At 42.3% G+C, this 16461-nt stretch overlaps 1 protein-coding gene across 2 annotated transcripts in view; it reads right to left on the reverse strand.

Moving 5' to 3' along the window:
• Window positions 1-16461, reverse strand: part of fastk (Fas-activated serine/threonine kinase) — a 53835-nt gene that overhangs the window by 23789 nt on the left and 13585 nt on the right. For both annotated transcript variants that reach the window (XM_048529632.2, XM_048529631.2), the window contains exons 3-8: window positions 14440-14910; window positions 9581-9729; window positions 7922-8138; window positions 6621-6780; window positions 3696-3787; window positions 338-1052 (exon numbers count right to left, since the gene is read on the reverse strand). In XM_048529632.2, coding sequence (XP_048385589.1) covers window positions 338-1052; window positions 3696-3787; window positions 6621-6780; window positions 7922-8138; window positions 9581-9729; window positions 14440-14910 — 1804 coding nt within the window. The remainder of the gene's footprint in view (window positions 1-337; window positions 1053-3695; window positions 3788-6620; window positions 6781-7921; window positions 8139-9580; window positions 9730-14439; window positions 14911-16461) is intronic.

Here is a 16461-nt window from a genome sequence, read left to right on the forward strand (position 1 = left end):
ATGATGGGCCAAAAGACCTCTCTGCATCCTGTAAAAACTTCATGACTCAATCTAATCAATGATTCTGTCATTTCCTTATTTTCTTCTCAACTGTCTGGACTCATTCTGTCAAAGACCCACTATATTCAGTCTTTTCCCTTGCTAAATGCCTTTGAAACTTTTACCATCTGATTGAATATTTCCATCCTAATTACAATTTGCTCAGACCCGAATATCTTACTCCTCTCATAAGTCCTTTAATCCTAGGTTTTATATTCCATCCAAAATAAGAATCAAACTCATGCCAAGCTCACGTCTATTGAGTGACATGCCAAGTTCATTTCCCTTTCGTGTTTACCTGTTCACTTGCTCCGTGTCCAGATGTCTCTGTTTCTCAATCAGCGACGGCTGGTTTAGAGACGGTTGCACAGGGTTCGCCATGTCCTCCGGCCCAACGCTGCCCTGGCTCTCCGCGTAATGGGGGCTGTTGTAAAAATTTGGAGCTGTCTGTTCTGGTCTAAAGAGATTATGCTCTTGGTTCTGGGGTGGTGTTTCTGTTTCCTCATTAAGGATCTTTTCGATGGGGAACTGAAAGAGGGAACTGGAGCCAATGACCGGTGAGCAGCCAGTGGTGTTAGGGGCCTGGTTTAAACAGTCAGATGGACTGCTCAGTGTGGAGCTGTCCTGACTCTCCAGTGATTGCTCCTTGGTCAGGCTAGTGTAGTAGTTCGAAGGAGGGTAATAAGCGTTATACGCAATGGTTGAGTTGGTTAAAACGGAAGCCGTGCCCGAACGTCCACTGCTCACTGCAGGCTGGATGTGTGTGAGGAAACCCACGTCTGTTGGAAGATCACCATCTCTCTTCTCTTTCACTATCACCTCATCACGTCCAAAGGGAGAGAATTTCTGGAAATTGGAGATGAGTGAGGGTATGTCGGGTTGAGTGTGGATGGAAGTTGGGTTCTCTGTAGGTTTTGAATTAGAACCAGAGGGGCACAAAGGAGTGCCAGCACTGTGAATTGTCCCATTAATATGGAGAACAGTGCCAGAACCATTTATCCACAGCAAGAAATCTGCAACCAAGCAACAAAGAACATGTAAATAACAGCATCTAACTCAGTCAATCCACATCTTCACTCCCTCTACAAGCACTTCACTGTTGAGGGACAGAGGAAGAACATTGCAATCCATGATCAAATTTCAGATTTCCAGTTCCAGAAATTTAGGTCTATCCTCTTACTGTGTGAACTTTACACAAACAGTATGAACGATTGTGAGGATGTGAAGTAATTGGACAGTAGCAGAGCAGATCAGATCAGATCAGATCTTGGACTGAGAACCCAAACACTATTAGTTCAAATTTACAGAAAATCTTAGCTGATCTCTTAGAAAATCCCAGTATGATCAAACAAAAAACTTGTAAATGTTGGTGTGCACAAGGAACACAATACTTTAGCATCCAGCTACAGCAAGCAATGAGGAAAGTAAATGGAACATTGAGTCCTATTGCAAGGGGACTGGAGTAGATGAATACAGAAGTCTTGTTACAATTCAACAAGGCTGTTGTGAGACCACATCTGGAATGCTGTGTGCAGTTTTGATTTTCCTATTTAAGCAAGGTTGCGCCTGCATTGGAGATAGTATAGTGACAGTCACTAAATTAGTCCCTAGGATAAGAGGTTTGACCAATGATGAGAGATTGAGTAAACAGGAACTACATTCTCTGGGTTCTAGCAGACTGATCTTAGAAACATATAAGATGCTGAAGGGGACTGATGGGATAGAGAGAGATGCTGGGCTGGGTTGTACATTTGACTGCTGATGTGTACAAAGGAGAAAGGCAGGATTTATGAAATCCAGCAGCTCGCTCCTACCCACCCCCAACCTATAACCGCCTCCAACGCATTTACGATTTTCTTTAAATAAGAAAACCAAAACTGCACACAGTATTCAAGGTGTGGTCTTCCCAATATTCTACAGACACAAACAATTCAACTGTGGATGGCATCCAAACGTATGCTATCTCATTTTCAGACAAATCATACGAGGTTGTTGTGTGGCGGGATCATACAATCACACAGTGGCAATCAGAAATGAGCCATCTTTAACATTGCTTGTTTCAAAGCTCAACAAAGATTCAACTATTCATTTAATGCCAACTGGAGATCAAAGTGAGAACTCACTGCTGGAGGGGTTATCTCTCTTTTCAGATTTTACATCAAGGTCTTGTCTCCCATTCTTCTCACCTTGTTCAGATTAGATTAGATTAGATTACCTACAGGCCCTTTGACCCAACAAGTCCACATCGCCCCTTGAAGAATCCCACCCAGCCCCATCCCCCTATAACCCACACACCCCTGAACACTATGGGCAATTTAGCACGGCCAATCCACCTAGCCTGCACATCTTTGGACTGTGGGAGGAAACCCACGCAGACACGGGGAGAATGTGCAAACTCCATACAGATAGTCGCCCAACGCTGGAATCGAACCGACGTCCCTGGTGCTGTGAGGCTGCAGTGCTAATCACTGAGCCACCGTGCCGCCCCAGATGAATGCAAATAATTTTGTGTCTAATAAGGCTCTTCTTTGGAACTGGTTAGATGGTTGCCACTAGATGAGCACTTTTTCTAAAATTCCAGAAATGAATTCAAATTTCACCCTCAAATCAACATTCCCTGAACTGGTGCAGGGACATTAACACTACACCACTGCCTATCCTTTCACCAATGGAAAGAGTTTCTCCCTGTCTACCTGGCCAGACTCATGAGTCTTTCAAATCTCATCTTTTTTCTTGTAGAACAGAAAATTAACAGTCACAATTTCTCAAATCTATTCTCAAAACTGAAGTCTCGAATTTCTAGAACCATTCTTCTGATTTGTTTCGGTACTGTCTCCAAAACATTCACATCTTTCCTATGATGTGGCACCCAAAACTGTACACAATTCTGCAGCTGCAGTCTAACAAGGATCTTGTACAAGTTTAATTTCACCTCTCTCCTCTTGCACTCTTATGTCCCTATTAATAAAGCTAGGGGAACTGTATGCTTTATTAATTGCTCTCTCCACCTGTTCTGCCACCTTTAATGATATGTACAGATATACACCTAGAAATCTGTCCATGTGATCAATTTTGTCCAGGATCAACCCAATGTCAGCCACTACTGATCCCCATTAGCAGCTATGCATTCTCCCAGGCTGACCTTTCCTCATTCCTTTGTCTGTCCAATTGTTATCTCGCTCTCATTGGGCTCCATCTCCACTTATTGCTTATTTTATTCCTCTCTCCTACCCCATTGTCAGCATATGTACCAAAGAGAGTCACTGGACACTAAATATTAACTCTGCTTTTTCTCCACAGATGTTGTCAGACTCACTGAGTTTTTCCAGCAAATCGTTTTTTGCTTCACGTCCAGCATTTGCAGATGGTTTCCTTGGTTAGTGAAAAACTCATTACTGCTGCCAAAGTATCTCACCCAACTGTATAAGAAGAAATTTCTAAAGCTACAGAAATACATACAACTTAGTTAGTAACAGCAGACACACAGAAAACCTCTGTGTTGCTATGCCAAACTTAAAAGAACCAAATTTTAAATCAGTCTAAACTATGCAATTTACACATTGCAATACAGGGATAGCAGAATTCATAAGTTATTTCTTTAGTGATGCAGTGCATGAAAACATTAAAACAATGAGTGCTCATTGAAAGGTCATTACCTGTATAATACCCTGGGGGAAGTACCTCATCCTGTTTGTAACACTGATCCCCAATCAGCTGTCTCAAAGCTTCTGCCACCAACCCTTTGTAACTAGAAAACACAACAGGTGAGATTGTGAGAGGCATTTTCAGCTCAGCAGAAAACCAACAGCAACCTACATTTATATTACACCTTTCGGAGAGAAATCCATCAAAACCTTTCACAGAGGGGTCACAAATAAAAGGCTGTTTGATGTAGAGAGGCAGCTTTGCTCCCTTTGACCACACAAGACCTGTGTGGTAACTTCATATTTTGTTTCTTGTAGCAGCCTGAAGGTTTTCAAATACATTTCAAGACCAATGAGCTCAGGAAAAAACCCTTGGTGCCTCACCCACCACCTCATTAACTTCACCACTCCCTCAGCAAAGTGGTAAGCTGGATGGCTGGGCTGACAGGGGCAGCAGAATGAGGGAGTGGGGGCGGAGTGGTGAGGAGAAGGACTAGCTGGACATCCAGTGAATGGTCAAGGGCTTCTTTTGTGACAGTGTGGAATTACCACACCCACCTGTGCCTGCGTAGGCAGCTATCTTGGCAGTGACAACACAAGCCACACTCTGTAATTTAACACTGATGGTGGAAATGTTGGATAATGATCTGAATCAAAAGGATGAACCAAAGGCAGTAAGGTTTCAACCAGGAATTTCCAGTACCTGGTTTATAGGAGATTGGCTACACAGCCCTGTGTAGCCAGTCAGCTAGAAGAATGGATAGAGGCCAGATTTAAAGAAATTGCAAATTCTGGGAAAGCTTGTATGGCTATGGGAGGTTAAGAGAGATAGGAAACAGAAGCAGAAATTGAAAGAGTATAATCTGCATGACTCTGGGAGTCCAATGCTCTTTTGCTCCTTTGAAAGACTTCCCAAACTAATGACTTTTAACAGCCAGAAGGGTAAATGTATGCCACTATCACCATGCTAAATGGGATAGATTTCAAACAGGTCTGACAACTGAGAACTGGTCATCCAGGAAACACTGTGGGTCATCAGCAACAGCACAGTTCCTCTAACCACAATCTATACAGCGTTTGGCACCGGCATGTCCCCCATTCAATCATGGTATCAACCCTGGTTCAATGAAGAGTGCAGCAGGCTTCCCAAAGGCCATCCACCATCTACCTCAACAACAACCTTCTCCAAAGCAGGCTGCTTGATTTGTACCATATCCACCGCACCACCCCTAAACATTCACTCCTTCCACCAGTGACTTGGGAAGATCAGTAAATGCTAGCCTAACCAAAAATATCCACATCCCACAAAAGAATCAAAAAATACATGTGAGCACCAGCCTCTTCAAGTGTTCCCTCCAAGATACTCAGCATCCTGACTTGGAAATGTCTTCATTGTCTTCTCCATTTCTTCATTCTCACTGCATTCAAATCTCGGAATTCCCTTCCTAATAGCCCCGTGTGGGTCCCTGCGCCACATGCATTGCAGTATTTCTGGGATAACTCCCCAAAGGCAATTAGCCAATGGAGATCACATCCCACAAATGAACAAACAGGGTTAATCCCTGACGGCAATGCTAGAGTTAGATATTTTCTAATCATCCCACTTTAGGGTTGTCCTGAAAACATCGCTGATGAAGTCAAACATATCTACTGATTCATGGGAGACCCTGCCATTTGGTCAACAAGATGGAGAGAAAGTTCTTCCAGGAAGAGACTTCATTCAGAAGGTGCAGAAGCAAAGTTGAAGCTTCAGAGGGAACACATAAAACTCCAAACGCTCCATTTGCCTGACCCTTCAAACACCACTGCCCTGCATGAGACAGAGTTGGCATCACTGACTTTATCAGCATTACAGAGCCTATTTAACTGGAGAAGAAATAGTTATTCTCGATCCCTAAAAACTGGAGATAACTCTATTGATAAAGTTCAAGGTCCAATAAGCCTTCCTCTCTTAATACTGCCTAATTCTTTAAAACACTATGCCTCTGGGACTCCTAACCCCGCACATTCTTTAGAAAAGTATCATTCAGTCTATAGAGCTGATCCTTAATCCTGCTCTCAAAATGCATCACTCCACAATTTTCTGGATTAAATTCCAACAACCACTTGTCTGCCCATTCTGCTAACCAATCTATATCCTGCTGCAGTCAATTGAGATCATCCTCACTGTCCATCAGGCGTCAAATGTGGTATCATCAGAAAATTTTGAAATAAAACTGGCCCCCTAGCACTGACCCACACGGAACACCACTGTCTACCATCTTCCAATCTGAACTTTAATTATGAGGAGAGATTATGCAAGTCAGGCCTGTTTTCTCTGGAATTTAGAAGATTAAGGGGTGACCCAACCAATATCTTCATGATATTAACAAAGAAATGACAGGGTAGATAAATATAGACTATTCCCACTAGTTGGGGATGCTAAAATAAGGAGCACGGTTTGAGAATTAGGGACAGACTGTTCAGACGAGATGTTAGGAAGCACTTCTACACACAAAGGGTGGGAGACGTTTGGATTCTCTTCCATCAATGAATACCAGATCAGTTGTTAATTTTAAATCTGAGATAAATTTTTGTTCAGCACTTAAATTAGGGGTATGGGCTAAAAGCCAGTTATGGAATTAGGCCACAGATCAGCCATGACATAATTGAATGGTGGAACAGACTTGTAGGGCTAAAGGTCTATTCCTGTTCCTATGTTCCTACAACCTGAAAAATGACCATATCCAACACTCACCATTTTTGTGTCCTTATATCAATTTTTCTCTAAGCTGACACTGACTTGTCACTCACTTGAAAATCCATTTAGATGACAAAGTAGACTTTACCTTCATGCCAGTTTGTCACAGAGGGAGTCTATGACAACATAATGATTCATTAATAATTAAATTTTGGAAAAGGTTTATGTTCCTGGTGGGTTTCTGAATGACCACTGACCTATATTTCCTGTTCACCTCATCTGCAGTCAGTACGCGGTCAAACATCATCACTTTGTATCTGTCCTCCAGTCGAGGCCCCTTGTAATCATGGTGCTCCAGCTCAACTGCAGCATCAAGTAGGGATAGATACCGGCGAACAATCAACCCATATGGACTGTCTGAAAAAACAAAGAAAACACTGCAAATAACTCGAATTACTCTTGGGATTCACACAGTTACTCTCAGAGTCCCACAATAAAAAAAAGTTTGCACAGTGACTCACAGAGAAAGGATTTACACACAATTATTCTCAAAATTATTTTTTTCTTTATTTGTTCATCTGACATGAGCATCACCAGCAGGGCCAGTATTTGTTGTCCAATGCCAATTCCTCCATGAACTGAGTGGTTTGCTTGGCCATTTGAGAGGGCAGTTAAGAGTCAGCCATGTTGCTGTGGGTCTGGAGTCACATGGAGGCCAGGTAAGGCAATGATAGCAGATTTCCTTTGTTCCTTCCTTCATTATGACTGAGATTAGCTTTCAATTTCAGAATTAGTAAATTAATTTAATTGCAACCAGCTACGATGCTGGGATTTGAACCATTGTCCCCAGACCATTAACCGGGGATTAATAATCCAATGCAATTAACACCGTACCATCTTCCTCCTCAAGTTCCAAAGTGAGGAACTTGCACAAATATTCACAAGGTCCCAGGACCGGGGACGAATTTCAGCATTCTTCACTCTACGGATCATGAGGCAATGATGTGATGTCCACAACAGGATGGTAGTGTAAGAACTCCAGGGCAGTCAGTCAGATGTTTCTGTGAAATTATAAATGGAGGTGGGCATCACTGGCTTAGCATGTCTAGCCCACCTTAAGTGCCCCTGAGAAGCTATCGTCGAGTCCATGACAGAATAACCAAATAAGCATATTTCGACTGAGATAGTACTGATGGGGAGAGTCTGTGATTGGGTGGCCAAATAAGGAGCAAATGGAGTGGCGCTCATGGGTGAAATTCTTTTTGCTTTTTTAGATTGTTTTACCGAACCATATTGCAGTGCTTGAGTTAATGCCACCTCGAAAAGATCACCTCCTCTGGAGTTGACCCAACACCACTGGGTAAAGCCTTTTCTTGATCCTACGGGGTTATGGTCCTTCAGGGAAGGAAACTGCCATCCTTACCTGGGCTAGTCTACATGTGACTCCAGATCCACAGCAATGTGGTTGACTCTGAACTGCCTTCTGGGCAATAAATGCTGACCTAACCAACGACGCCCTTCTCCCATGAATGAATAAGAAAAAGAAGGAAAATCATACTCATCACATTGTTGATGAAAGCAGTGGAGAAGACTTTGTCAAGTATGGCTCCTGGAAAATGTCCCAGTTGGAACATGGACATAAAGATATTGACTGTGGCCAAGGGTGAGTTCATGGCTTTGACCTCCAGCACAGACTCCAGCTTTGCAAAAAACTTGGCTTCATTGGGAGGTTTGTAGTTCATACGACTAAACGGGAAGACCAGCTTCTGAATTACCTGCAACACAAAACAACTCAAAGTCAAACATTGTTACATGTGGTTTCAAACATGCAGCTTGGGCAATGCACAAGCATCACTTCCAGCAGTCCACAGCTGGGAGGAATGAGTTGTAACTACACATTAACTGGAGGTCCCAGGTTCAGTCACCATATCAGGCTATTAATCGATGACAGCAGCTTCAATTCCTGAAAATAATCATACACAGGGATTCCCAGGGATCCTCTGCAAATAGACACACACTTCCGGACACCCCTTTAGATATTCACATCTGCCAGGGACTCCTCTAATTATTCTGCACACCCCCCATATCCCCTGTAACTACTTAACCCAGCATTACCTTCACTATCTCTCAGTTGTCTTATTATTCAACTGGATGTGTAGAAATCTCCTCCAACAAAATGTCAAAGCTTACTATTTTCAAATTTGCTACAAACTCCATACCACAGCTCATAATTTCATCCCTTTCCCTGGTAACTGTTGAGGTTAACCAGACCATTCACAATCTTGATATCATATTTGACCATAAAACATGTTGCTGGCCATTTGATCACTGGCATCTGCACCTTCAGCTGTCAGGAATCCGAGGTCTTGAACTCCCTCCTGAAACCTCTCTTTTGTGAAACTTTTCATTCGGTCCCTCATGAGAGGTTCATGGCAAAGTTAAACCACACGGGATAGAGGATAATACACTGGCATGGGTCAAGACTTGGTTGATAGACAGGAAAAGAGAGTGGAACGGGCAGATATCAGGGATGGCAGGTCTGTCCTATTAGGGGAAATTGGTTTGACTGGGCTTCACTAGAGCTTGGAAGGATGAGAGGGATCTGATTGAGACAGGGTTCAACAGACTAGGTGCAGGGAGGATGCCTTCACTTGTTGGTGAGCTGCCATGGATGTAGTCTTAATATGTGAGGTAGATCACTTAGGACAAAGATGAGGAAATATTTCTTCACTCAAATGGTAGTGAACCTGTTGAATTCTCTATCACAGAAGGTGATGGAGGCCAAATCACAGAATACATTCAAAAATGAAAGAGAATAATTTTCTAGATTTTAAATACATCAAGGGGTATGGGAAGAAAGCCATAATATGGCATTGAGATACAGGATCAGCCGAATGGCCGAGCATACTCAAATGGCCTACTCATGTTTCTCATTTCTATGCTCTTCTGGTTCGCTCTCATTTAAAACATTCCTTTAAACTGACTTTTGTAACAAGCATTTGATCTAAAGTTCCCTTATACCCAGTCCCAAACTTTGCATAAAAGTCTCCCATGGAGTGTCTTCGATCAATTAATGGACTTTAAAGTGCGATATAAATGCAAGATGCTGTTGTTTTATTTTCCTTTCAATCCCATCAATCGATGCTGACCCCAAACACCAACATTGTGAATTCCTAAAGATGTTTTCTGTTATGTTAAAGAAGCTATAAACAATTACCTTACTGTCCAGGTTTTCACCTTTTTTGATGAGGAACTCTGCAATCGTGTCTAGAAGCCTGGTTTCACGCAGTCGATGACGTGCAATGTACTTTGCAATGAGTGCCATGGTGTAGGGGGTAATGCTATCCACTTTCTTTGGGAGTTCCTCTAAAAGAGAAAGAAATGCCCTCATATGAGAGGCTGGAATTTTTGTCAGTTCAACGTCTCAGTAGGATCCCACAGTCCCTGTGAAGTAAGCAGTGAAATAATAGATTCTCACACCTGACCACTGTTGAAAACCTCACAAGTAATTACGGCCAGAAAAGACACAAGCAGACCCAACTGCAAAGCCCTTCACAGCCAAATAAATGTTGAGCTGCCTGTGCACAGGATGATGCATTAAGCAAGGTTCAAAGACCCGATCAGTAAATGTAAAACTGAAACCTTGACAAAGACAGGAACCACAAAATGGTCTGGCAGATTCATCATTGATGTGGTTTATGTGAGAAATAAAGTAAGATCATGAAGAGCTACAAGAGGAAGTAACTTTCTGCCAAAACATATGCTTGGAGGTGTCGCTGGGTGGGAGACTCATAACATTTCAGTTATCTGCTCTAATGCATGACCATGGGTCCCAAACACAGAATGAATAAGATGTGTTTTATAGACTGGTTAAACATTTTTGAATACATACCAGTTACCCTGTAGTGCTGGATTAAGCACCACTATATTTATCCTAGTTACTGTGTGCTGCTGGATTAAACACTGTCCATATTTACAACAAAGTGTCTGATTAAACACTATCTGCATTTTTACCAGTTAACCAGTTAAACACACTCTGGATTCATTCAAGACAGAAATAATGAAATATGAAACAGGAGTAAGCCGTTCAACCCTCCAAGCCTGATCATCCAACCTCGTACCTTGTTCCCACTTTCTCACCATATACTTTGATCCTTTCAGCTCTAAGAACTATACCTAACTCCTTCTTGAAGTGTGTTTTGGCTTTAAGTACTTTCTGAAGCAGAGAATTCCACAGGCTCACCACACTCTGGGTGAACAAATTTCACCTTGTCTCAGTCCTAAAACACCACCCAGTATCTTTAGGTGGTGACCTTTGGTTTTGGATTCCTTGATCATCACAAACACCCTTCCAACATTTACCCTGTCTATTTCTGTTAGAATTTTATACGTTTCTATGAAATCCCACTTAATTCTTCTAGACCCCAGTGAATATAGTCCTAACTACCATCTACCACCCTCTGAGAAAAAGAACAGGAAATGACATCACAGACCCAAGGAAACCTAAACAGATAAATAGAAAGCTGGACATAACACTAGCGCTTCACCAGAGGCTCACTGATGATGTTACCTAGAATGGTGACGAAATGTCTGAAAACGAACCTTCCAGCTCAGCGAGCAAACTTACATCCATAGTCCTAACCGATCCAGTTAACCTTCATGTCAGTCCTGCCATCTCAAGAACCAGTCTGGTAAAGATTTACTGCACTCCCTTCATAGCCAGAAAATCCTTCCTTAGGTAGGGAGACCAAAACTGCACACAATACTCCAGCTGTGGTCTCTTAGGTGGGAACATGAGTGAAAGCCTTCTGAAAGACCAAGCAAACCGAATCCACCGGATCCCCCTAATCACTTTAACCAGTTACACCCCAGTGGTTTAATCAAACACAATATCCATTTTGTAAATCCATTCTGCTAATGTTTTCCAAATCCTCTGCTTTTAATATCTTTTATAACAGACTCGTGTTTTCTCGACTACCGATATCAAGCTAACTAATCTACAATTCCTTGCTTTCTCTCTACCTCCTTTTAATTACATTAGCTACCATTCAACCAAAGGAACTGTTCCAAAGTCTGCAGCATTTTGGAAGATGACCACCAATGCATCCACTATTTCTCAGGCCATTTCCATAATTACTCTGTGATGCAGATTTTTGGGCCCGAGGGATTTATCAATCCTTAATCACACCAATTTCCCCTACATCACTGCCCTACTAATACTGATTTTCTTCAATTCTCCCTCTCACTAGACTGTATTCCCCAATATCTTTGGGGCACTATTTGTGCCCTCTCTGTGAACACAGAACCAAAATATGCATTTAATTAGTTTACGAATTTTGACTTCACCTGTCAAGGACCTATATTTGCCTTAATTAATCTTTCTTTTCAGTTACCTGTAGAAACTTTTACAATCAGTTCATAAGTTCTCCACAAACTTACTCCTGTATTCTATTTCCCCGGTCTTTACCAATCTGTATCCTCCTTTGCTGAAGTCTACACTACTCCCAATTTTCAGATTTGCAACTTGTTTTGGCCAATTTGAATGCCGTTCCTGGAATCAAATAGAACATGGAACTGTATTGTACAGGTACAGGCCCTTTGGCCCATGACGTTGTGCTGAACATGAAGGTGAATAAAGCTAATCCCTTCTGAATGCCCTTGATAGATACCCCTCCATTCCTTGCATATTCATGTGCTTATGTAAAAGTGCCTTAAATGCCCTTATTGTATCTGCCTCCACCACCACCCCTGGCAATGCATGCCACACTCCTAACCACTCTCTGGATTAAAAAACTTTCCCCTCATATCTCCTTTGAACTTTCCCCCTCTAACCTTAAATACATGCACATTGTATTAGACATTTCAAATCTGACTGTCAACCCTATCTACACATCTCATAATAAGGTTTATTTGGCATGAAAATTGAGTTCTTTGGGAAGGTGAATAAACAGGTGGATGAGGGTAAAGCGGTTGATGTGGTGGACATGGATTTACCATGATGTTGTCTAGTATGGAAGGAAGGTCTTATGAGGAAAGACTGACGGACTTGAGGCTGTTTTCGTTAGAGAGAAGAAGGTTAAGAGGCGGCTTAATGGAGACATACAAGATGATCAGAGGATTAGATAGGGTGGACAGTGAGAGCCTTTTTCCTCGGATGGTGATGGCTAGCACGAGGGGACAGAGATTTAAATTGAGGGGTGATAGATATAGGCCAGCAGTCAGAGGTAGTTTCTTTACTCAGAGAGTAGTAAGGGCATGGAATGCCCGCCTGCAACAGTAGTGGACTTGCCAACTTTAAGGGCATTTAAATGGTCATTGGATAAACATATGGATGATAATGGAATAGTTTCACATGTCGGTGCAATTGAGGGCCGTAGGGCCTGTACTGTCCTGTAATGTTCTATGTTATATATACTTCTATCAAGCCTCCCCACAGCCTGTGCTGCTCAAGAGAAAACAACCTGAGTTTTTCTAGCCTCTCCTTCTAGTTCATACCCTCTAATCCAGGCAGCATCCTGGTAAACCTCTACTGCACCCTTTCCAAAACTTCCATATCCTTCCTGTAATGTGGTGACCAGAATTGAATGCAACACTCTTAAGGTGACCTAACAAAGTCTTATAAAGCTGCTACATGACATCTTGACTCTTGTAGTCAATTCCCTGACCAATAAAGGCAAGCATGCCATATGCCTTTTTTACCACCCTATCTACTTATGTGGCCACTTTCAGAGAGCTATGGACTTGAACCCCAAGATCTCTCTGCACATGAATGCTGTTCAGGGTTCTGCTATTACTTTTCCTTAACATTAATCTCCCAAAATGCAGCACCTCACACTTATCAGAATTTAATTCCATCTGCCCTTTCTACAACCATATCTGAAACTGGTCTATACCCTGCTGTATTCTATGACACCTTCCACAATACCCAGAACTACACCGATCTTTGTATCATTTGCAAACTTACTGACCCACCCATCTACATTTTCTTCCAAGTCATTTCAATATAGCACAAACAGCAGAGTTTCCAAAACGGATCCCTATGGAACATCACTAGTCTCGGCCCTCCAGCCTGAAAAACACTCTTCCATCAATACCGTCTGTCTTCTATGGACAAGCCAATCCTGAATCCACACAGCCAAGTCACCATGATGCCATGCATCTTAATCTCTGGATAAGCTTATCATGAGGGATCTTGTCGAAAGCCTCACCAAAATCCAAGTAAACAGCATCCACGGCTCCAGATCATTGATCACCTCCATCACCTCCTCAAAAAATTCAATCAAGTTAGTAAGACATGACCTGTCCTGCACAAATCCACGCTGATCCACATAATTAGGCCATGCTTTTCCAAATGTGCATAAATCCTATCTCTAAGAACTCTCTCCAATAGCTTCCCAACCAGTGACGTGAGACTCACCAGTCTGTAGTTCCCTGGATATCCCTATTTCCCTTCTTGAACAGAGGAGCAACATTAGCTGGTCGTCAGTCCTCCAGGACCTCTCCAGTGGCTAGCAAGGATACAAAGATCTGGGCAAGGCCCCAGCAATCTCCTCTCCTGCCTCTCTCAATAACCTGAGGTAGATACCATCAGGGCCTGAGGACTTATCCACTTTAATGCTCTTCACAAGAATCCACACCAAATCTTTCTTGATCTCAAAATTCCTGAATGCTCCACACAAATCTCACTATCCTCCATATCCTTTTCCTGGATGAACACTACCCCTAATTTCCCTTTCTTAACCATGGTCAGGCCACCGTTCCCGTTTTATTGTTGTGTCAGACAGGAATGAACAATTGTTGAGGTTCCTTCATGAGCTGTTTAAATATGTGCCATTGCTTATACACTGTCACATTACAGTACAAAGCTGGGTTAAATGCTTTCTGTATTTCTACCAGTTACAGTGTTATGACGTATTATCCACTGAATGTGCTTCTACCAGTTACACATCAATACCATACAGGTTCGAATGTTATCACTAGTTATAACAATTAACGTACAATGCTGGATGAAGTGAATACCATCTGTGAAAAGGTTGAATGTTAAAGTCTGATAGGTTGAAGTCTATTGCACCCTACCTGCCAAGCTATTGATGAACTTTTCCTGTCTGTTCTCATAGAACAGTTGAGAGCTGAAGATCAGCTCCAGTGATTTGTTGCTGGTCTCCCGGGCACACGTAGCCAGCATCTCGTCCAGGAGGGTCATCTCATGGTCTCTCACATTGGTGACATGCCCCAGTGTGTGCTTGACTAATCGCAGTATCTTCCGGTTGTTGATGAGCTGATCGCTGGTGTAACCATCAGACTGCAGTGCCTGAGCCTTCAGTTTGTAGTAGGAGAGCAAGAGAAACAGCGTCTGGGGGTGTCGTTCCTTCTCAATATTCTTCTCCAAGCCTGCGAGACAGCTTTCAATTAATGGGTGCTCAATGGATGGATGTAGCTTCATGACACTGCTGAAAACCATGGAAATATCCTTCTGATTGAACTGTGAGAGGCGGATTCGGGATTCCTCCTCCAGGACCTGAACAATCTTGGAATCACCAGGAAGACCTGGCAGCCCAAAGAAAAGAGAAACTTGAGAGATATAGAGCAAGGACTAAACACAAATCATTCTCTGCCTGATGTTAGGCATTGCCCTGATGATAAAATATGTTGGGTAGCAGGATTCATTTTAGAATGTTTTACAGCATGCAAACTCAGACAGGAGAGCCTGGATTTGCAAATTCTGTTATGAAGGCATGCCCAAGGCTGAACGTATGCGAGGGTGGAGGGTTGGAATGTCACACATCCCCTTCATCTCTCCTCATAACTTGATCCTCTCATTCCTCATATCACTTCACAAAGTCTTTCTCTATCCAAGGCTGCACATATGCAACTAGTTGAAATTTCACTGCAGACCTTTTGACACACCTGGAAAGATAAAAGGGTAAAGATTATAGATAATGGTGTTGGAAGTGATGTAGTAGCATAGATAACGGATTGACCAACCAGCAGTAAACGTTGCAAAAACAGAATCTGCTGGAAAAACTCAGCAGGTCTGGCAGCATTTGTAGTTAGAAATCAGAGTTAACAGTGACCCTTGTTCAGTAAACATTGTTGGAATATAGGAACAAATTAAGGAAGATGTTCCAATCTGTACCGAAAACAAAAAAATGCCGCAAATCACAGCAGGTCAGGCAGCACCTATGCAGGGAAAGCTCTGATGAAGAGTCATCTAAACTTGAAAAGTTAGCTTGCTGTCTCTCCACGGATACTGTTTGACCTGACGTGATTTCCAGCATTTTTCATTTTCAGTCAAGTGTTGGAACAACTGAAGCATTTTCAGGTTGGCTATCTAGTGGAGTGCTAGGGAAATTGGCTATTTAAACTTAGAAGCTTTAGAACATAGAACAGAACAGCACAGAACAGGCCCTTCAGCCCACGATGTTGTGCCGACCATTGATCCTCATGTATGCACCCTCAAATTTCTGTGGTGAAAGATACATGAGGCAGATGAAGCACATGCTTATGCTTGTTTCTGTGGCAAATTTTTCCTGTACTGAGTCAGTGGACTATTGTCACTATTTGTGATCTATATTAATGACCTGCATGAAGGGAATGACTGTGATGTGGCCAAATTTGCTGCTGATACAAAGGAATGTTGAAAAACTGGTTGAGGAGGAGGATATAATGAGTATACAAAGATCTATAGATTGGTTAAGTGATTTGGCAGATTAAGCATAAAACAGAAAAACATGAGCTTGCCCATTTTAGCAGGAAGATACAAAATACAAACTGTTATTTAAATGGAGACAAAATGCTGGGGTATAGTGGCACCTTGGTGTCCTGTGGCATGAGTCAGAAAACGTTAGCATGCAGACACCTCAAGTGATTAGAAACAAAAAAAACTGCTAACCTTTATTGCTAAAGGATGATCTATAAAAGTAGGGAAGTCATGTTACAATGGTACAAAGCATTGATGAGTCCACATCTAGATTACCATGTACAGTCCCTGTTTAAGGATGGTAAACTTGAATTGGATACAGTTCAGATAAAGGTTCACTAGGCTGATTCCCAGGATGAAGGGGATATCTTATGCTGAAGGTGGTGGGCTGGTAGGTA

The sequence above is a fragment of the Stegostoma tigrinum genome, chromosome 5, assembly GCF_030684315.1.
Source record: "Stegostoma tigrinum isolate sSteTig4 chromosome 5, sSteTig4.hap1, whole genome shotgun sequence".
Lineage (NCBI taxonomy): Eukaryota > Metazoa > Chordata > Chondrichthyes > Orectolobiformes > Stegostomatidae > Stegostoma > Stegostoma tigrinum.